The sequence below is a fragment of the Nerophis lumbriciformis genome, linkage group LG22 (genome assembly GCF_033978685.3).
Source record: "Nerophis lumbriciformis linkage group LG22, RoL_Nlum_v2.1, whole genome shotgun sequence".
Taxonomy (NCBI): domain Eukaryota; kingdom Metazoa; phylum Chordata; class Actinopteri; order Syngnathiformes; family Syngnathidae; genus Nerophis; species Nerophis lumbriciformis.
In genome coordinates this window covers 14,276,394-14,298,841 of record NC_084569.2, presented here as the reverse complement: position 1 = coordinate 14,298,841, position 22,448 = coordinate 14,276,394, and the positions used below count along the sequence as shown (strand labels likewise).

Genomic DNA, 22,448 nt, shown 5'->3' with positions numbered 1-22,448 from the left:
GAGTGACCCCTGTTACGCGCCCCCGGCAACAGGGGTGGCGGGCAGGTAAGCTGCGCGGGCGGAGCGCGCGGAGTGACCCCTGTTACGAGCCCCCGGCCACGGGGGTGGCGGGCAGGTAAGCTGCTTACCTGTTGCGCGTGACGCCGGCCGCGGCGAAGGCGGACGAGGCAGGGTGTCGTGCGGTGGTGACCCTGGACGTGCGTCGGGACCTTCTCGCGGATCGCCTCAGCTACGGCTCCCGGTGGGGCCCTCTCGGGGGAAGGGGCCTCGGTCCCGGACCCCGGCGAGGCGTCCCTTCTCCGCTCCGTAAAAGTGTCCATCTCTTTTTTTTTTTTTTTTCTGTTGTGGCATATGCTGCAGGTGCCTGCTCGTTTTTCGTATGTGGGTAACAACATTTAACTATGTATATATATTTCCGAATTGGTTTAACTGCCACCCGCCTGAATCTATTTAAAATCTAAATTTTTTTTTTTCAACCGCCCGACCCGACCCGACCCGCGGATAAAATCTAATTTTTTTTAATTTCATCCGCCCGATCCGCGGACTCCGCGGTTGTGCCCGCAAACCGCGCATCTCTAAAAGGTATAGAAAACCAACAGACTCAAAAGGCATGACGTGCATGCTGCTGATTCTGTGAAACTGAATCATTTACTGAAAGGGGCGTGTTCAAAAAAATAGCAGTGCATAGTTCAATTAGTGATGTCATTGATTATGTGGAAGAAAAAAAAGGTGTTAAACAAGTGGCCCTTATTTAAGGATCAAGGCAACTGATGCTGCATATGCTGGCTGTGCATTTGTCCTTGGAAAACAGAGTAAAAGGGGTCGTTCAAGACACTGTTCAGAAGAAGAGCGTTCTTTGATTAAGAATTTAATAAAAGAGGGGAAAACCTATAAAGAAGTGCAGAAAATGATAGGCTGTTCAGCTAAAATGATATCAAACACTTTTAAAATTGCAGCCAAAACCAAAAAGGCGAGGAAGAAAAAGAAAAAGGACTATTTGAATGGATGGGAGAATAACCAAAATGGCAAAGGCTCAGCCAATGATCAGCTCCAGGAGGATCAAAGAAGATCTAAGATGGCCTGTGAGTACTGGAACAATCAGACCACGTCTATGTGAAGCCAAGCTACCGGCAAGAAGCCCCCGCAAAGTCCTATTGTTAAAAAAAAAAGACGTGTGCTGAAGCGGTTACAATTTGCCAAAGAACACATTGACTGGCCTAAAAAGAAATGGCGTAATATTTTGTGGACTGATGAGAGTAAGATTGTTTTTTTTGGGTCTAAGGGCCATAGAAAGTTGGTCAGATGTCCTGCAAACACTGAATTCAAGCCCCAGTACACAGTGAAGACGGTGAAGCATGGTGGTGCAAGCATCATGATATGGGGATGTTTGTCGTACTATGGTGTTGGTCCTATTTATCGCATACCAGGGATCATGGATCAGTTTGAGTACATCAGAATACTGGAAGAAGTCATGTTGCCGTATGCTGAAGAGGAAATGCCCTTGAAATGGGTGTTTCAACAAGACAATGACCCCAAACACACCAGCAAGCGAGCAAAATCATGGTTCCAGACAAACAGAATTCAAGTAATGGAGTGGCCAGCACAATCCCCGAACCTTAATCCCATTGAAAACTTGTGAGCTGACATAAAAAGTGCTGTTCCTGAGGCAAAACCAAGAAATGCAGAGGAATTGGGGAACGTAGTACAATTGTCCTGGGCTGCAACACCTGTTGACAGGTGCCAGAAGTGTCACAGATTACGTAAAGCAGTTATCAGAAACTGTGGTTATGCAACTAAATTATAATTAATAATTCTAAGGAAAGTTGAATCTGTAAGCCTTTCTTAGTTTATACAGTACATTTGAGTTTTGTAAAGAAATATGTCAACACTGCTATTATTAGGGACCGAGTCCCTTTGGGCCAGAGGACCCTATTGTATTTCTAGCGTTTTATTATTATACCGCCGCCTCTTTGAGCTGTAATTTGACCCCCTTAACATGCTTCAAAACTCTCCAAATTGGACACACACATCAGGCCTGGCGAAAATTGCGATTTAATCAAAAAACCAAACCCCAAAACTCAAAATTGCGCTCTAGTGCCCCCTAGGAAGAAAACACAGACAAAACTGCCCGTAACTCCCAGTAGGAATGTCGTAGAGAAATGAAACCTCTATGTAGGTCTCACTTAGACCTATATTTCATACATGGACAACCCCCAGCAAAAATCAACAGGAAGTTTGCAATTCCCCCTTCAAAACAAAAGTTGAGTAAAAACAGTCATTTTTGTTCAAACAGTATCTCCTCTGAGCGCGTTTGTCGTGTCGGCTTCAAATTAGCACATGAGAGAGATTGAACACTTCTGATTAAAAGTTGATGAAAGAGTTTTAATTACTGCTCCGGTTTGGATTTTATGAGCCCTCAAAGTCGGTCCCGTCCATCGCTGCTTGCAGCTTTAATTTTGTTTTATATTTCTTGACTTTCTGTAAAATATTGTCAAATTAAACTACTTTTTCCCAATTTTCTGGCTTTGAAATAGGATGTGCAGTGTCCCCAATGCATTTGTGTTCATTAAAATACAATTTATTTGAAGAATTGTGAGGTTTACTCACCTTTTTAAACACGCTGCTATTATTATGAACATAACTGTACATTTCCACATAAAGCAGAGAATATGGTTCCTTTTCCTACCTGCAGTAAGTTAAATAATGAATAATTTGTTGCAGTTTTATAGTTAAACATAAAATACGAACCAAACTGAAGCTTAAAAAAAAAAGGCTGAGACATAAAAGTCATATAAGGATACTGTTTATTTCCTTTTACATTCTCAAACAATGCAGCATCAACTGTCAAGTCCTGGACTAAAATAATGACACTAGTTCATGCAAAACAGAGCGACTACAAAGCATTGTATGTATAGTTTAGCTGTTTGAAATACTTAAGTACGGTACAGTATACATATGCAAATGTCCCTACAATATTCAAAAAAAGGAAATAAAACCGAGCTTGTTGTGTAGTCATACGTCCAGTGTCATGTTGAACATGTTTTTTTGTCCTATCACATGACTCTCCTGAGAAAAATAATACATCGTCGCTTCTTAAATGATAACATGTTGCATGGGGGAGAAAGCAGAAACAAAATATGTCATTCTCAAACTGTGCAACCACTCTGCATATAGACAGCAACATTAAACCAGCATACCGGTATATAGTATTCAAATCTAAATAAAGGAAACAATGAATATTAGAGTATCCATTTGGTACCAAACCTGAGGCAGTTCCGACTAATACTTAAACAGGCCATCTTCATTTAAACGTGTTCAGTCGATATTGTAACATTATTAAAATAACAATAAACCAGTGACAATCTCCTGTGTCAAACGCTTCGCTCTAATATAGGCTCCTGTGGCAGCTAAAACCCATCTATCTTTCAAAGTGGAGTCGAGCGGTGCAATTAAGAACGTCTCTTTGCATACTTGTGAGGAAACACGGAGCAGCAAGGATTCAAATAGCTGCTACGAGCATCAATGTTTATCGGACACAAAGCATAAACGTAGTGTATTTCCTCAAATAATGGCCTCTGCTCTTATAAACAGTGTGCTTAGAGAATAAATAACACACACCGACAATGATAGTGGCACCTGTAAAGCTGATATTTATACCAGAGTTGCTTGTACCAAAGACTATAAAAATGGGACCCATTACCTACCCTGCTTGGCACTCTGCATCAAGGGTTGGAATTGGGGGTTAAATCTAGGGCTGCAACAACTAATCGATTAAAATCGATTCTAAAAATAGTTGGCGATTAATTTAGTCATCGATTCGTTGGATCAATGCTATGCGCAGAGGCTACTTTAAAACATTTTTTTTTTTTAAATAAACCTTTATTTATAAACTGCAACATTTACAAACAGTTGAGAAACAATAATCAAAATAAGTACTGGAAAGGATAGAAATGTAGTTTGTCTCTTTTATCCGATTATTCATCGATTAATCGAAGTAATAATCGACAGATTAATCGATTATCAAATTTGTTGTTAGTTGCAGCCCTAGTTAAATGACCAAAAATGATTCCCGGGTGCGCCACCGCTGCTGCTCCCTGCTCCCCTCACCTCCCGGGGCGTGGAACAAGGGGATGGGTCAAATGCAGAGGACAAATTTCACCACACCTAGTGTGTGTGTGACAATCATTAAGAAAATGAAAAATTAAGACCAACTTGGTACATTTTGGGCATTTGTTTTAAAGACAAACGATTGAGAGCATGTTAACGTTTGCTTAATACTATTTTATTCTTAGAATGCTACCAAAAAAGCAGTGGCTTACTTACATGCCTAATAAGGAAATCCATGATTTTTAGGTTTAAACATAAATTAGCTAATATGGTCGAATAAAATGTTAGTAGGCTCATGTTTACATGCTAACATAAGAACAGTTATACTTGCAAGATGGCACCAAGTATTGAAATGCATGATTTGTAGATTTTAAAGTACAAAATTAGCCAAAATAAAACATTATTAGCATCTATAAAACACCAAAATGATTTCCGAGCGCGGCCACTGCTGCTACTCACTGCTCTCCTCACCTCCCAGAGGGTGGAACAAGGGGATGGGTCAAATGCAGAGGATAATTTGACCACACCTAATGTGTGTGACTATTGTTGGGACTTTAACTTAACAAGTTAGCATTCTTGCAGAATGGTGCCAAGTATTAAAAGCCATGATTTCGGGAAGTTAACGTATAAAATTTGCATGTCTATCGTAACGTTCTAAAATTTGCATGCTAACAGAAAAACAGTTGGTATACAGTGGAACCTTGACCTTTTAGGTTGAGTTAAATGCGCCCCTGTATGCGAACCATGTCTTGTCTTACGAACGCCTCATTCCTTTTCTCTCCACTGCAAGCCTTAAGGCGCTGCTATTTTGTGGATGTCACTTCCTGTGCAGTACAGGACACACATGCCTCTTGTCACAAGTTTTGACATCCCACTGGGTTGTGAGTTTTTCCTTGCCCTTGTGTGGGCTCTGAACTGAGGATGTCGTCATGGCTTGTGCAGCCCTTTGAGACACTTGTGATTTAGGGCTATATAAATAAACATTGATTGATTGATTGATGGCTCTGCAGTTTTGAAAAGGCGGAGCGAACTACGTCACATCCTGTTTACGCAGTCCATTACTCTTCACCAAGTTTAGTCTTTTTTTTGTTACTCAGTATGGGTTACAAAAAGCCAACAAACCAGCCTGGAAAGAAGGTGGGATTTGCTGTGGACTTAAAACGGAGTACTGTATTTTTTTGGACTATAAGTCGCAGTTTTTTTCATAGTTTGGCCGGGGGTGCGACTTATACTCAGGAGCGACTTATGTGTGAAATGATTAACACATTACGGTACCATAAAATATCAAATAATATTACTTAGCTCGTTCACGTAAGAGACTAGACGTATAAGATTTCATGGGATTTAGCGATTAGGAGTGACAGATTGTTTGGTAAACGTATAGCATGTTCTATATGTTATAGTTATTTGAATGACTCTTACCAGGCACGTTCTCAGTTGGTTATTTATGCCTCATATAACGTACACTTATTCAGCCTGTTGTTCACTATTCTTTATTTATTTTAAATTGCCTTTCAAATATCTATTCTTGGTGTTGGCTTTTATCAAATAAATTTCCCCAAAAAATTAGGCTTATACTCCAGTGCGACTTATATATATTTTTTTCCTTCTTTATTATGCATTTTCGGCGGGTGCGACTTATACTCCAGAGCGACTTATAGTCCGAAAAATAGGGTATTTGCGATAAGTGGCGCATGCATTGCTGATCTGGGGCCGTATTTATCAAGCGTCTTAAGAGTGCCATTTTACACTTAAGTCCTGAGAATTTGCGAAATTTAGTCCTCCTCTCAAACTTAAGAATAAAAGCTATTTATCAACTTTCTTAAGTCTAAGAATCACTCCTACTCTCCACGATATTTAAGAGACCTTCAGAGGTGTCCTAAGTGGTTAGGAGTTGCCAGCGGGGGATGGCACTGAGGCGAGAGAGACGTACGCGAACGTTCAGGGAGCGGAAGGATGTCCTGGTTTTGTTTGATGACGAGCAGCTGATCAAACAGTATCGTTTAGACAGAGCGGGTATTATTTTTTTCCACAGATTTAATAAGGGGCGTCATCTCATCAGCAACATCACGCAGCAGAACTAAAGGGGGCGGCATGGCGTAGTGGGTAGAGCAACCGTGCCAGAAATCTGAGGGTTGCAGGTTCGCTCCCCGCCTCTTACCATCCAAAAATCGCTGCCGTTGTGTCCTTGGGCGGGACACTTCACCCTTTGCCCCCGGTGCCACTCACACCGGTGAATTGAATGATAGGTGGTGGTCGGAGGGGCTGTTGGCGCAAATTGCAGCCACGCTTCCGTCAGTCTACCCCAGGGCAGCTGTGGCTATGAAAGTAGCTTACCACCACCAGGTGTGAATGATTGATGGGTTCTACATGTAAAGCGACTTTGGGTACTTAGAAAAGCGCTATATAAATCCCAGTTATTATTATTATTATTATTATTAAAGGTCATCACAATGCTTCGATATCTCGCCACTGGAAAAATGAATAGGAAAGAAAAGGAAACATTTATTTTTGATTCATTGCCAATATTGTTTGTTTGTTTTTGTATTATTTTGTAGTTTATTGTCAAAATATACACTCCCATTGTCCACTTAAATATTTCTAAGATATTTCTTTATTCTTAGACAAGGGATTCCCTTCCATGATTGGTCATTTCTATGGACACAGAAATTACGTCACCTAAAATTCCGTTTACGGCACATAGTAATGTCATAACTTAGCTCTGAGTGTGACACTTAAGATTCAGTCCTGCACTTCGCTGAAAATGTGAGTAAGACGCTTGATAACTAACTTTTAAGTGCAGCTTTCAGCGAAGAATTTCTTTATTCATAAGTCAACTCTTAGCAGACTTCTTAGGAGTAATTCGAAGACGCTTGATAAATACGGCCCCTGGCTCACAAATATGAAAGAAACACATCCACAAATGCATAATAAGGACGTTTATATGATTGATGACTTTGCCAAAGGGTAAAAAATGTTTGCAAGGATGGAGAGAGAGTGCAAAACCAGGTCAAAAAACTGTTGCTCGTCTGGATAGATGAAAGGCATTTAAGAGGCTATCATTTGCAAGAAGGCTCCCCATTTAAAAGATCTGTATTGTCACAAGTACAAGGAAATGCAGTGTCTGCATTTGACCCATCCTCTCGAGGAGTAGTGGGCAGCCATTATGTAGCGCCCGGGGACCACGTCTGGCTCATCGTGGTTCAGCTTCTTGGTTGGTGAAGCTTCCCTGTGTGAGCAACCCAGAGGGCTTGCTCGCCCTCAAGGCTGACGTGGAGGACTTTATCAAACACTTTTTGAGGATTTTATTGGTGATGGGGTCTTTGTACCGCAGCAAGTCTTTAGTTGTGATGAGACCGGACTTTTTTGGGGTGGAAATATGCCAGAAAGGACATCAAATTACAGCGAAGGAGAAGGCACTACTGGGACACAAGCTGGTGAAGGATCGCCTCACGCTAGTTTGTAAGCCACTGCTCATTTATCACTACGAAACTTTAGTGCCACAAATATTTGGTGACGAGGTAAAAAAATATTTTCTTTTCTTTGTTTATTATTGCAGCAACATTGTTGCTAGTTTGTGCTAACGCTAGCGTTGATTGAGGGGAAGCCACCGCTTGTTTACACTCCCAAACTCGCAAAGTGTTAAAAAAAATGCCACAAATATTCGCCGACACAAGTTAAACATGGCATTTTTGGAGCGCCAAATACTTTTTTTTTGTTTTTTTGTGCGCGCGTGTTGACAGTTGTTTAATAAAAATAATACATTTATTTTGTAAGACTCCTTTTAAGGCACTCAAAGTTTCTGTCCATCTCATAAGCTTGCTGTTGAGTTCTTTGGATAACCAATAGATATGGGCTATTACCCCCTTATGTTGGTTTGATGTATATACAATATATAAATACATTAGTCTATAGCAGAGGCGTCAAAGTCGTTTTCACTGAGGGCCACATCGCAGTTATGGCTGGCCCGAGGGCCGCCTCTAACAGTGAATACTATTATTACACAATTTTTTTAATGAATTTTATTAGTAGATTTTTTTTAAACTAAAATGTAAAACAAAATATGGCAAGTTGCAATAATTTCACCTCACAATTTAGTGTATTTTACTGTAAATGGAAAAACCGTACTGCTGTTTTTATGGTAAAAAAAAAAAAGGCAGCTCATTTGCCAGAATTGTACTGTAAAATTTACATTTGTTTTTTTATTGTAAATATTTAAAAAAAAATGCAATTTTACAGTAAAATCTTGGCACCTGAACTCCCAGTTTTTTTTGACTGCAAATCAACTGCAGATTTTTCGGTATATTACTGTAAATGTCAAAACGACACCACAGTTTATTACATTAAAAAAAAAGTACTATTTTTTTATTTCGAGAAAAATGCTGTACAAACCACAGTAAATGTCACAATTTTACCATGAATCTATTGCTACTTTTACATTGCACAATTTGATGGATAACTTGCTTTGAAATCATTACTATTAGTATTTATTTCTGTTAAAAAAATGGTTTGAATGTTTGATCATATATTTTAGCATAATTGGACAATATTTATGTTAACATAATTTCAAAGTCAATCAATGTTTATTTATATAGCCCTAAATCACGAGTGTCTCAAAGGGCTGCACAAGCAACAACGACATCCTCGGCTCAGATCCCACATCAGGGCAAGAAAAAACTCAACCCAATGGGATGACAATAAAAAACCTTGGAGGGGACCGCAGATGTGACGTGGCGGGCCACATCGGGCACCCGGGCCTTGAGTTTGACACCTGTGGTCTATAGAGTGTGCAGTTTTTTCCCTAAAAAAATGATTTTTGGAAAGGCTAGAACCAATGACACGTTTACATTGTTTCTTAGGGGAATTTGCTTCTCTTGTCGGTTTATGAACTGTGTTGAAGAACCAATTAAGTTTATAAATCGAGGTTCCACTGTACAAAGCAGAGGTTTTGCAGCAGGCCCATAATTAGCTTTAAAATAAAGAATATTTTATGTTGTCTATCTGTGTTGGCCCTGCGATGAGGTGGCGACTTGTCCAGGGTGTACCCCGCCTACCGCCCGAATGCAGCTGAGATAGGGTCCAGCACCCCCCGCCACCCCAAAAGGGACAAGCGGCAGAAAATGGATGGATTTAATATATTACTGTACATAGTAATTACAAATGAATATTGTAATTTAGAATGACTTCCCTTTCTCAAATCCGTGGGAATATGTCATACAAAAATGTTACTTTTACAAATAAAAACCTTTACAATACATACCTTGTACTCTCTGTAGAAGAGTATACAAACCTCCCAGGCTACTAAATGAGGAAATACAGCTATGCTATGTTTTTTTTTAGCAGTTACATTCCAGCTATGTCTCACAATGCATTAGAACAAAACATTTATGGCCCAAGTTGGAATCATAAAGGGAGCTGCGAACCTTTTAGCAGCTAATAAATTGACTTTTACTGTGTTAAAGTAAAACAATACAGTATTTTAAGACTTTTAATATGAGAAATAAACCGTTGTTATATCACTTTTTTTACTAGTTCTTTCCTGAGTCAAATGGAGACCCTGTGCAGCACACTTGTGAAGAAACCTCATCTATAACATATGCATAGTTTGTACAAATGACGGATTATGGTTGGGATGGTGCAAAGGAGGTAGAAAAAATAAAAAGTATGGATGGGGTCAATATGGTCCTGAAGTGAAAGATCCAGATATTTTTACTAAAATAACACAACTTTAAACCCCCTCAAATGTTTGCATGAAATGGTCTCGAGTCTGGAGATCGTTCTTACTGTGCCCATCCTTCAGCGTGTTCTTCCTCTTACATCAGATACCAAGCCGCCAGTCCAGCTAAAGCTGCAAACCACGTCGCGATCAGAACTTGACCGGTCGGATGCCGCATTACAGCCATGGCCAGCTGGCACGCGTACGTTGTTCCACCCGTCGCCGCTAAAATAAGACAATAACAAAATATTTTATTTCGGCAGATTGTTATTAAAACAGGGTTTTGTAGCTCAGGTCTAAATTGTACATAAACATTCTACAAAGGCCTGATTTTTGTTTTTAATATTTCTGCATTATACACTAACAAAAACCATGCCATTGTTCAAAATGTCAACAAAAATTTTAAGTATCTGATCCCTACACAAAGTTCAATATGCACAGTATGAAACACACTTCCTTTAAAATATGAGGTATGTCTGCTTTAAAATAAAAATATTATAAAACATTTTAACACTATAAATAGGAAATAATAAGGGCCTGATTTACCAAAGTTTTAAATGTACTAAAACATGTGCAAACCTGATAGCACACGCTAAGATGATCTACTAAATGTGTGCAAAGTGGTTTCATCTGGAAATCTCGAATATTTAATATGGAAATCTGAATTGTACAGTTAAAGCAGAGGCCTCTAACTCTTGGGTCGCAGGCCCATATTTTGTGGCCCTCTTCTTACCTTTATACTTAAGTGTAATTGCAGCCCGCGCATCCTCGGCGGAACACCAAGGACAATAATCACACAACAACAGTGCAAACACTAAAATGCCAGAACAACAAACCCACATTGGGCAGCACAAAGAGCAACTTCCTGTAAGCAAGGTCAAGTGTGTCTGATCAACTCCTTAGAAACTGTCCAACTATAGATGTTTTACACTCCATTTTACATTTATAATGACGGAAGGCCTACCATAGGTCAAGGTCACTATAGCTACTGGTCGAGGTAGAGCTGGGCGATATGGACGAAAAAGTATATCTCGATATGTTTACTTAAACCCGATATCTATCTCGATATATTTTCCGGTGAAAGTATACATATAAAGATATTTATTTTTGAGCGTGATTCACTTAACTGTACTGTAAACACAGTCAGTGGCACTTTTATTAACCTAGTTAGTCAAGATGGGTATTAACAGCACAAAAAATAAACTGTTTAAGTAGCACAAAATTACATAACATAAATAAAACAGAAAATCTTTCTACGTAAAATAAATAACATAGCTGTGCAAATAATACAAAATGTATCATACTCAGATAAAAAATAAATTTGCAGGCACGTTTTAATTCCCAGTCGACGATGGAATGCACTGTCACACATGTACAGTTTTGATTTGGGCTTACATGGTAAACAACTCAAATTAATGTTTTATCCAGACGCATACATTCGTCCAAATATGGCCAAGTAGACGCATTGTTGGTTTTCTGGATGTGGTCGACATCGCTAAAAGAAAAATCTAAAGAAGAGAATCCCTCCGTCGTCTTCCACTAGTTTTTTTTAATATATAAATCTTATTTAATTATTTTTTTTAATATATAGATCTTGAAAATTCCCTCTTCTCTTGTACGACTCTCTCGTCGTCATTTGGGATGTCTGTTGTGATTTCCCTTTCTGGTTATGCTGCCTCTGATTGGCCTGTCCCTAATGTTTTGCTCTAATCTCAACCAATCGTGACTCATCATAGTAAACAACCAACCAATCATGGATGTTCTTATACGTGCAAGCACGTCTTGGAAGGAGGAAGGACAGGGGATTAGTAGGCCATGGAGTGTTGCAAGGGAGAATCAAGGAACACAACAAATAAGCGGTGTTTGGTCATTTTAACGTGAAATAAATTATATTGATATTACGATATTTTCTTAATTCATATCTTGTTGAAAAATATATCGATATATCTTACAAACTCGATATATCACCCAGCCCTAGGTAGAAGTACAACAAATGTGTTCATATGGTTAAAATGTGATTCTGAAATGAAAACATAGTGTGGCCCTGCCTCACCCAGACCTCTTGCAGCCCACAGTTAAATTGAGTCTGAGACCCCTGGTTCAGAGGATTTTTGTACATTCTTAATTGGAGTCTTGAAATAACTGGTAGTTAAAAAATTACACGTCTATTTCAGCTTGAACCTTCTTTAGGGTTGATAAAAACAAAAGCGTACTCATTTTAGCAGAATAGTAGGGACACTTGCTGATGTCGCCTCCCATAGCTCCATGGACGGGCATGCCGGTGTCTGAAACCTCCTCCTGGAAGGTTTCACCAATTTTCTCCAGCTCCTCAAAAACCTGCCATGGTCACAAATATGTGTGATAATTTGATGACTGCATTGTTCATGTTTAGGCCATTTTTACCTCCATGTTGAACTGGAAGGCCTTGACCGCCTCCTCAACCAGCATCTTCTTTGTCACGACGTCCAGCTCCAGCTCGTTCATGCGACTACGGTACAGCTGCTTGAAAGCTTTAGCGCTATCGATGGCGTCAAACTGGTAGAATTCCAAACCCTCTCCCGTCTGGGGGAGCTTCAAGGCCCTCTGCGCCACCTTCTTCAACACCTGGCCTCCGGACAGGTCGCCCATGTAGCGGGTGTAAGCGTGGGCCACCAGCAGCACGGGGTCTTCATGGCCGACTTGGTGGATACGATCCACGTAGTGTTGGGTGGCCTCGGAACAGCTGATGAGACTCTGCCATTCTGGGCCATAAAAGTGCTCAAGATCACGGGCTAGGGCCTCGTGGCGGTGCAGCTCGGATGGGAAATAAAGAGGGGCAAAATGGGGGTGGTCCTTGTTCCTTTCTATTTCCTCCTCCATAGCTGTATAGGTGTAGTAAAGAGCTACTGCTCCAAGCTGCAGGATCAGAAAGGAACATGTTTCGAACATTTTTTCCACCATTATTTTTTATCTTTTACAACCACTGGAAAAAAAGCATAGAATCACCAGTCTTGCAGGATGTTTATTCAGTTTAATTTTGTAAAAAGAAAAAAAAAAGTTAAGTCATTCCAAAAGGCATATTTCTGACTTCAAGAAAAACTAAAAAAAAAAGTCAAGAATATAAATAGTGGTAGTCCGTAGCAGTTACATTTTTAAATTGAGAGTGAAACAATTATGCCATCACTCAATATTGAATCAGGAAAAATAAACTCAAAACACTACAACGCAGTATTTTGTTGCACCACTATACTTACTGATATAATGAAGGAATTAAATAATGGAATGAATTAAGCAAAGAAATCAAACAATGTACTAATATGATCCAATTCAAGAAACTCTTCAAACTGTTTACAAAATACAAAGAAGAAGAACCATGATAAATATTCTGAATTTATTCCATCCATCCATTTATTTTCTAGATAATCTTATTTATATCACCATATGAAATATAACTTACTTCACTAATTATTTATTTTTAATGTTATTACTTATGGAGTATATTGTGAATAAATTAAGAACAGGAAATGAACAAAAGTGTTACAACTGCCATGTAAAGAAAAAGGGATAGGATTAAATAAGGTCTGCTTCTTCCTACTCATTTTTTAACATGTTGGAATAGAGAAACTGGAAATGATGATGTATCATGTATGCATGCATGTTAGAAAAATAAACTCAAACTTAAACGATGGCTTTTATGACAGCTTGCAGTCTATGAGGCATAGTCTTAACAAGTACTCTTCATCAATCTTTCTCCAACTTTCTGATTGTTGTTGTCAGATCAGCTTTGCAGGTTGGAGTCTTGACATTGACCTATTTTTTTCAATTTCCACCACAGATTTTCAATTGGAATGCGATCCAGCCTTTTTTGCAGGCCATGACATTGACTTTATGTATCTTTCTTCTAGAAAGGATTTTTTTTTTTAAACAGTTTTTGCCCTATGACAAGATGCATTATCTTCTTGAAAAATTATGCCATCATCCCCAAACCTACTTTCGATTGATGGAATAATAAAAGTGTCCAAAATATCAATGTAAATTTGTGCATTTATTGAAGATGTAATGACAGCCATCTCCCCTTTGCCATTACCTGCCATGAAGCCCCCATATGTATACAGAGTACGGGTAATTTTTGGTACCAGTTCCTAATTTGGTTGGTCCAAGAGGACCGTTAAAATTCTGGACTAATTATATGGCTACCAGTACTTCTCTTATCCAGCTGACCGTCATAATTACAACACACGCGCGCTGTCACATTAATTCGGGTGCATAAAAAATTACATGGAACAGCCAACCGGAGTGGACCTTTTACTGCCCTACGTCCGGTTAGAAGGTACGCAGAAGTAAACAGAATCAGATTATGTGTCATTGGAATCACAGACGGATTCAATGTTTGCTAAAAACTGAAATCTGTCGCAGAAATTGGCGTAATGTAACTGAGATGCTGTCATTGAGAGGGAAAAGGGAAATTGTGCTGGCCTGAAAGCATATTTGTTTTTTTAGTCCAGATGCTTAAAAACTGCCAGGTTAAAAACAATGTAAAAAAAACTGATATTAATCAAGATCGGATTATTATTTTTGTTGTTGTTGCCATAATCGCCCAGCCCTAAGATCCAATAATCAGCTTAAAATAATCACAAATAAGGAAGCAATTAAAAAAATTGAAGCAAATAAAAATGCATTTTTATCACATCTTTATTGACACCAATTACCGGTACATCTACTCAGTGTTTTTTGAGTCTATTTCTTTGTTGGCATCGGAAATTGCAACATTGGTGGAGCCATGATACATGTCAATCACCTGGTGCAACAGCTCTCATTTCTAACTACAGACTAATAATAACAGATTTATTTTGATGCAGGTGTAAAAGAAAGTTTACGATGTGATTCCTTAATTCTCTTCAAAATTGAGTGATTTCCCAATCATTTCACTCTGCTTGAATAATGAAACTGTTCTGACTACCACAATTATTTTTTTACATTTCGTTTAGTGTTTCTTATAGCCAAAAAGTTGCCATTTGAAAAAACTATAGTTTTGTGTGATGTCTGTTATCTGCTTTTTTCTACAAAATGGAAAAACTGAATGAACGTTCTCCAAGTCTGGTGATTCCCTTTTTTCACAAAAGGGTGTACAATGTAAATATTCTCAATTTTATTAACACTTACCTTAAAGAGCTCCTTACGGATTCGTCCCTTGAGGAAATCTTTCACAAATTGTGTGTTTTCTGCTTTTTCATGAACATCTTTCGTCCCGGCTGCCAACATCTCAGACAAATCATCTGGCCTGGGTAGGGAAATAGTGGTTTGACTGCATTCTTAGCAAACAAAGAAACACTACGCTGCTGAGTTTCATGGGAATAATCGTACCTGAGGGTGTCTTCCTTCCCGTCATACAAAGGCCCTGTTCCGTTGGGCAGGGTATCTGCTGTTGTGGCCATTTTCGTGGCTGCTAAATATCTGGGAAAAATGGCCTTAATTATCCTCACACCACTGCCTTAACATGTTAAAACACTAACATTAGTCTTAAACAGATCATTATCACATGTATAGTCATCACATACTGTATAATCACACCACTAATGAGAGCCAAAGAAAAATCTGTATTACCGGGTCAAAACACATCAGCATTAAGAACGGTGGCTGTAGTCAACCTCCTTATGTGGTTTTTAACGCCACAAAATGGCAAAAACTACATACGAACTATCATGAGTGGTAAGCATCCAGCAGCTTTATTTACCTCTGCATGTGCTATAAAATTTTAGTTTTGTTGCCGAGTGCAGCTGGGATTGATTGATTGATTGATTGAAACTTGTATTACCGGTAGTAGATTGCACAGTACATTACATATTCGGTACAATTGACCACTAAATGGTAACACCTGAATAAGTTTTTCAACTTGTTTAAGTCGGGGTCCACGTTAATCAATTCATGGTAAGGGATAGGCTCCAGCGACCCCGGAGGGACAAGTGGTAGAAAATGGATGGTGCAAAACCCAGGAATGTTACACAAACACGTACTGCTTACAATGAATTTATCAGTGGTATTGATTAGATTTGTGCCGATCAATCGGCCACCAATCAGTAGCGGACTATTTTTGTGGAAAAAGTACACCACTGCAGATTAATGCCTTTCAAAGCCAATCAAAAACGCCTAAATTCAAACACCAAGAAATTAATGCTTAGTAAACTTTAAGAAGTGTAGATTGAAGCGCAGAGAGTAAACAGCTATTAACATTAAATCAACAAGTAGATTAATAAGAGTCTGTTGGTGTATCAGCATTGAAGTAAGAGGAGGGCAAATCGATCCATAAATTGGTAATGTCGTTACCAATGGTAGTATCCGTGTATGAATGATACTACAGTGACTCGATCAATATTTCTATTTTCTCAAAATATTTTTGTTAATTTTTTTATGTTTACAAATGTAGGGAATAATTCCCTGAACATAAGACTTTTAAAGCCAAAAGCAAAGGATTTAAATAAGTACCGGTAGTCATTTACTTATTGTGTGCTATTGACTTTGTTTTGACCATCCATCTATCCATCTATCCATCTTCTACCGTTTGTCCCTTTTGAGCTGCACTCGGGCGGAAGGCAGCTGGACAAGACACCGCCTCATTACCTACCTCACCTCATTAACACTCACATTTACAAACAATTGTATTTAATAAAAGAGAATCAGGAACTGGTTAAAATTGTGTGTTGACAATAATAAACTGTCAATAGCACTCACTATTAATTAATTGAATAATGCACAAGCAATGCATGTGATTGGTATCGGTATTTATCAGCCGATATCACTCATTGATTATTAGTATCGAAATCGGCAGCATAAAACCCTGACCGGAACATCCTTATGCTGGCTGAGCAGTTTGCGTCTTGCCGCAGTGATTACAGCTTTGGTTCTGTGGCGACTGTGTTGCACAATGTGTGTTGATAACATATTTGGACAAAGTCAGGTGCGTTTTACTTTCCATTTTCTCTATCAACGAAATCATTGGTTTACATCGAATCTTAGTGATGATGACAGATGTATGGAACAGCCAAGCACACAAATATGCAGGTTGATCGTTGGGTTTTTGTCATAAAAAGCCAAGTAAGTCTTTTTTGTATCGACTTAGAGAAGACTTTAACCTAGCAATCTCTTTAAATAACTTTACAAAATATGTGTAAAATCCTGAATTTTAGTCATATCTTTGTCAATTTGAAATTGTCCCATTGTATTTTTCCCTTGACCGCTCCATACAAGTTACTGTATTTAAGAAGGTACATGAAAAAACATACAGATAACCCCCAAAAATATGCTCAGTCCATTCAAACTTTTACTTGTCAGTGTCAGTAATAGCAGTCGCTTTCAAACGAGCCAGAAAGAGGCATATTTACATTTACCTTTGCATTACTTTTTAGGCATATTAACCAAAACAAGGTACCGTATTTTTCGTAGTATAAGTCGCACCTGCCGAAAATGCATAATAAAGAAGGAAAAAAACATAAGTTGCACTGTAGCCCGGCCAAACTATGAAAAAAACTGCGACTTATAGTCCGAAAAATACGGTAATTAAAATACCATACACATAGCTCTACAAAATGTAATGCAGTTGTACACCACTGCAAACTACAACCGTCCAAACTGTGTGTTACTGTGCAAGTAGATGCAGAAAAGAAGTGTTGTAATGGACTGGCCACATGTTTGTGTGGCCATGCATGTGACTGTGTGTGATGAGTAATCAGTTTAGCTAGGTCTGTATGAACTTGACACCAAGCCAGTCAACATTGTGCAACACTGTGGTGTTCAGGACAAAATAACAAAAGACTGATTAGAGGTATTCACTTTTTCTACAGAGGGATGCATACACAAAAAATAAATGATGCAGAGTAGGGGTGTAAATATTCATTTTAACAACGATTTGATGCAATTCAGAATTTTTGGTTGCCGATACAATATTAGTTTATTTAAAATTATACGATCCGAAACGATTCAGTGAGTAGAAATTGATTCAGTAACTTTTGAGCAAAAAAAAAAATCAACCAGTCTGACTGTGAAGTAAATACTAGATACTGAACACGCAGGGGAAACTTCATATATTCCTGTTATTTCTTGTAAGGGAACTAGGTAAGGGTTAATAATGGATACAAATAAGCAAGTAAACAACAATTAATTCAAATAACATGGTATTTGAATCAAGTGCAACCAACACTTGAGATTGAATTAACAAGAGTAAACATTTTCTGTTCTCATTTTCCAACATTCGAGACATCCATCCATCCATTGTCTACCCCTTGTCCTTTTCGGGGTCGCAGGGAGTGCTGGAGCCTATTCCACCTGCACTCGGGCAGAAGGCAGGGTACACCCTGGACAAGTCTCCATCCCATCGACTGAAGAGTTCTGTGGTCTGACGAGTCCACATTTGAAATTGTTTTTGGAAACTGTGTACCTTGTGTCCTCTGGACCAAAGAGGAAAAAAAGAACCATCCGGATTGTTTCAGGTTCAAAAGCCAGCATCTTTGATGGTATGGGGGTGTATTAGTGCCCAAGGCATGGGTAACTTAAACATCTATGAAGGCACCATTAATGCTGAAAGGTACATACAGGTTTTGGAGCAACATATGTTGCCATCCAAGCAACGTCTTTTTCATGGACGCCCCTGCTTATTTCAGCAAGACAATGCCAAGCCACGTGTTACAACAGCGTGGCTTCATAGTAAAAGAGTGCGGATACTAGACTGGCCTACCTGTAGTCCAGACCTGTCTCCCATTGAAAATGTGTGGCGTATTATGAAGCCTAAAATATGACAACGGAGACCCCAGGCTGTTGAACAACTTAAGCTGTACATCAAGCAAGAATGGGAAAATAATTCCACCTGAATAGCTTAAAAAATTGGTCTCAGTTCCCAAACGTTTACTGAGTGCTGTTAAAAGAAAAGGCCATGTAACACAGTGGTAAAAATGCCCCTGTGCCAACTTTTTGCAATGTGTTGCTGCCATTAGATTATAAGCTAATGATTATTTGCAAAAAAATAAGTAGTTTCTCAGTTCGAACATTAAATATCTTGTCTTTGCAGTCTATTCAATTGAATATAAGTTGAAAAGGATTTGCAAATCATTGTATTGTTTTTATTTACCATTTATACAACGTGCCAACTTCACTGGTTTTGTGGTTTGTACTTGAGATTTAGAAATTTTAAATTAATCTATCGTACACCACTAATGCAGAGCCCATTGAGATACCTGTTGTGCATTAAAAATACCAAAGAGACAATCCAATGTAGGTCAACGTATGCCAAGCTATCTGTGTACAAAACATCCAAACAATAGCTTTGTTATAACAGTATATCGGTCTAATCATCTAATAATACTCAATAATAGTAATAATAATGTGTATTTTTTTTTACAATACGCTTGATTTTCCAACGTACGGCCCGTGGGCCGGATCAGGCCCGCGAACAGGTTTTATCCTGCCCGCGGGATGAGTTTGCTATTATAAAAATTACCCTGAAATTTTTGAATGAAAGAAACAGCTGTTCTAAATGTGTCCACTGGATGTCGCAATAGCAATTCTGTGTATCTTTGTAGATGATGCTACATATGTACAAAATAAACCACATGATGTTAGTACATCAGTCGAGGAAAATGATCAAACTACATAAATAACATGCGGACGCTGTATCGATCCGTTGTGGTGAAGAAGGAGCTGAGCCGGAAGGCAAAGCTCTCAATTTACCGGTCGATCTACGTTCCCATCCTCACCTATGGTCATGAGCTTTGGGTTATGACCGAAAGGACAAGATCACGGGTACAAGCGGCCGAAATGAGTTTCCTCCGCCGGGTGGCGGGGCTCTCCCTTAGAGATAGGGTGAGAAGCTCTGTCATCCGGGAGGAACTCAAAGTAAAGCCGCTGCTCCTCCACATCGAGAGGAGCCAGATGAGGTGATTCGGGCATCTTGTCAGGATGCCACCCTGGGGAGGTGTTTAGGGCACGGAGGCCACGGGGAAGACTCAGGACACGTTAGGAAGACTATGTCTCCCGGCTGGCCTGGGAACGCCTCGGGATCCCCCTGGAAGAGCTGGACGAAGTGGCTGGGGAGAGGAAAGTCTGGGCTTCCCTACTTAGGCCGCTGCCCCCGCGACCCGACCTCAGATAAGCGGAAGAAGATGGATGGATAAATAACATACTAATTAATTTGATATACCGTATTTTCCGCACTATAAGGCGCACCTAAACTGACAGCGCGCCTTATAATCCGGTGCGCCTTATATATGGACCAATATTGAGCCTCAACAGGTTCCGCAACTATGGTAAGCAGCCGCCGACTTCATTTTCGCCCGTAGAAGAAGCGCGCGGTGCATGCTGAGATATATGACTGCGTGAGGCGTTCCCCTCCACTATGTGATATAAATGTTGCACTACATGTTATATCTTGCTGTTGTTAAAAGATAAACGAAATATCACGTCACTGACTTTACCTCGGGGAAAATAATAAAACAGCTGTTTATTCATTTTAATCTATTAATAAAGTTTGACTGACCTATCTGACTGTTTAGTTGACATTCCCTTTAGCACAGCTCCATCTAATGCAGTGGTTCTTAACCTTGTTGGAGGTTCCGAACCCCACCAGTTTCATATGCGCATTCACCGAACCCTTCTTTAGTGAAAAAATAAATAAATACATTTTTCAAATTCAAGACAAAGTTATATGTTTTTGGTAACACTTTAGTATAGTAGGGGAACATATTCTAAGTAACAAAGACTTAATTTAGAGTTATTTGGTTAGGGTTAGAGGGTTAGGGTTATAATAAGGCCATGCTGAATAAGGCATTAATAGGTACTTAATTACTAGTTAAGAGCCAATATTTTACTAATTTGCATGTTAGTAAGCAACTAACTAAAGGTGAATATGTTCCTCATACTAAAGTGTTACCATGTTTTATTACTGGTGCACAAAATGAACCGTGCATGAACGTCACCTTGTTCAAAGAACAAAACCAACACAGTGCATAAACTCACAACAAATTACACACCTGCAAATCAGTGTGACTTCTGCTGTTGCCGTATCCGTACTACACCGATAGGGAGAAGTTTTTATTTACACGATGAGTTGGGTGTGTCTTGACCTCCGCCGAACCCCTGAGCCAGACTCACCGAACGCCTAGGGTTCGATCGAACCCAGGTTAAGAACCACTGCTCTAATGGATGCATAACGTAACCCCTGCCTCTACTGTAGCGTCTATTCTATGCGCCTTATATATGAACAAAGTTTTAAAATAGGCCATTCATTGAAGGTGCGCCTTATAATCCGGTGCGCCTTATAGTGCGGAAAATATGGTAATTTTTTTTTTTATCTTGATAGATTGAAAATTAACACCAATGAGTTGACTGATGAACATTATCACATAATTTATTCAGAAGATATAAATAATGACAAATTAAGTATATATACTATTGACCGCAACAGATAATTGTAAAAAAAACAAAAAAACAACAACATTATGATTTGTAGAATGTGCTTGTTCTATTTCTAAACAATCTGAAGTTGTCCTTATTTTTAAGTTATCGTCCCGTAGATTTTTCTCCATGTGGCCCCCAGATCTAAAATGAGTTAGACGCCCCTGATTTAGGAAATAAACACTTACCGCAGCGCCAGAGGAGATGTTATCAGGATAAAGGGGGGGAGGCTTTATGGCCCCACTTGTTGTTGTTGGGACTAAGATTGACCTGGTTTCTAGTGATTCTGTAAGGGTGAGAAAGCAGCACACGTTGAAAGCTGACACAGGCAGGGCTGGTGTAACAATAACAAAGACACACCAGCATAACAAAGGCCTTCTCATGTTTCCCAGCCGCCAGATTTGACGTGACATTGCTTTTGTTCGAAATGACAACTTAATATATTCAAATACGATCGTAAATCTGTTTGTTGGAGCAAACAACAACAACAAGGTACGAAATGCTGCGTTGGCCTTTTGTCAACAACAGCTAACTTTCCTGGCTAGCACAAAACATGCTAATAGCTAGCAAGCGCCCACACGAACCTCAGCAAAAGCCGGTTCGCACGAACCCCACTAAAGGCTTTTTTTAAATTTAGTTCGACAATAGTGACGACATTTAAAACGGTGCAATGTTTTGTTGACAAAGCCCTCTACTCACCTTCAAGTTCAACACACACCACTATGCGTCGCTCCGGTGTCAACTACGAAATCGCTCAGCGTCCACTGCGCATGTCAAGCTCCGCCCCCGACCCGGCTTTCGGTCTGTAAGCCCAGAAGTGCTGCAAAACTCCAAACTTCTTGTTAGTTGACGTCATCAAAGTACTCGAGGCAACGACGCACTGGGAAAGGTAATTATGATAATAACATACCAAACAGTATTAAACAGACTAGCAATGACGACCGCATGAGGTCTTAATGACCAAAGATAAACATACAGTGTTTTTACCCGCTCATTTGTTTATGTTTTAAAAACATGCACTCACTGTCCACATCCGGTTTATTTATTGTTGGCATGCATGCAGATGGAGGTCGAGTGTGACAGATTTAGTGTGTATGGTGGGAATATTGCAGCCTAGTATTAGCATGGCAGATGCTATGCTGGCACTGGCAGTGCCCCCCGCGTTGCTTGTGCACTTTAGGGAGGTGTTGGGGGCGGGGAGATGATT

At 39.4% G+C, this 22,448-nt stretch overlaps 2 protein-coding genes across 3 annotated transcripts in view; one reads left to right on the top strand and one right to left on the bottom strand.

The window, feature by feature from the left end:
- Positions 1-13,775, top strand: part of dnaja3a (DnaJ heat shock protein family (Hsp40) member A3a) — a 28,121-nt gene extending 14,346 nt beyond the window's left edge. Inside the window, exon 13 of one of the 2 annotated variants that reach the window (XM_061974186.2) lies at positions 13,638-13,775. The gene's annotated coding sequence lies outside the window, so the exon portion shown is untranslated. The remainder of the gene's footprint in view (positions 1-13,637) is intronic. The other variant, XM_061974188.2, reaches the window with a different exon arrangement.
- hmox2b (heme oxygenase 2b) lies at positions 9,308-22,085 on the bottom strand. The gene is made up of 7 exons (XM_061974193.1): positions 21,941-22,085; positions 21,430-21,527; positions 15,167-15,256; positions 14,966-15,083; positions 12,227-12,718; positions 12,037-12,160; positions 9,308-10,048 (listed from the first exon to the last, which is right to left on the bottom strand). Exons 3-7 carry the CDS (start codon positions 15,235-15,237, stop codon positions 9,921-9,923), a joined length of 933 nt encoding a protein of 310 aa, XP_061830177.1. The 5' UTR covers positions 15,238-15,256; positions 21,430-21,527; positions 21,941-22,085; the 3' UTR covers positions 9,308-9,920.
- Positions 22,086-22,448: the final 363 nt, after the last annotated feature.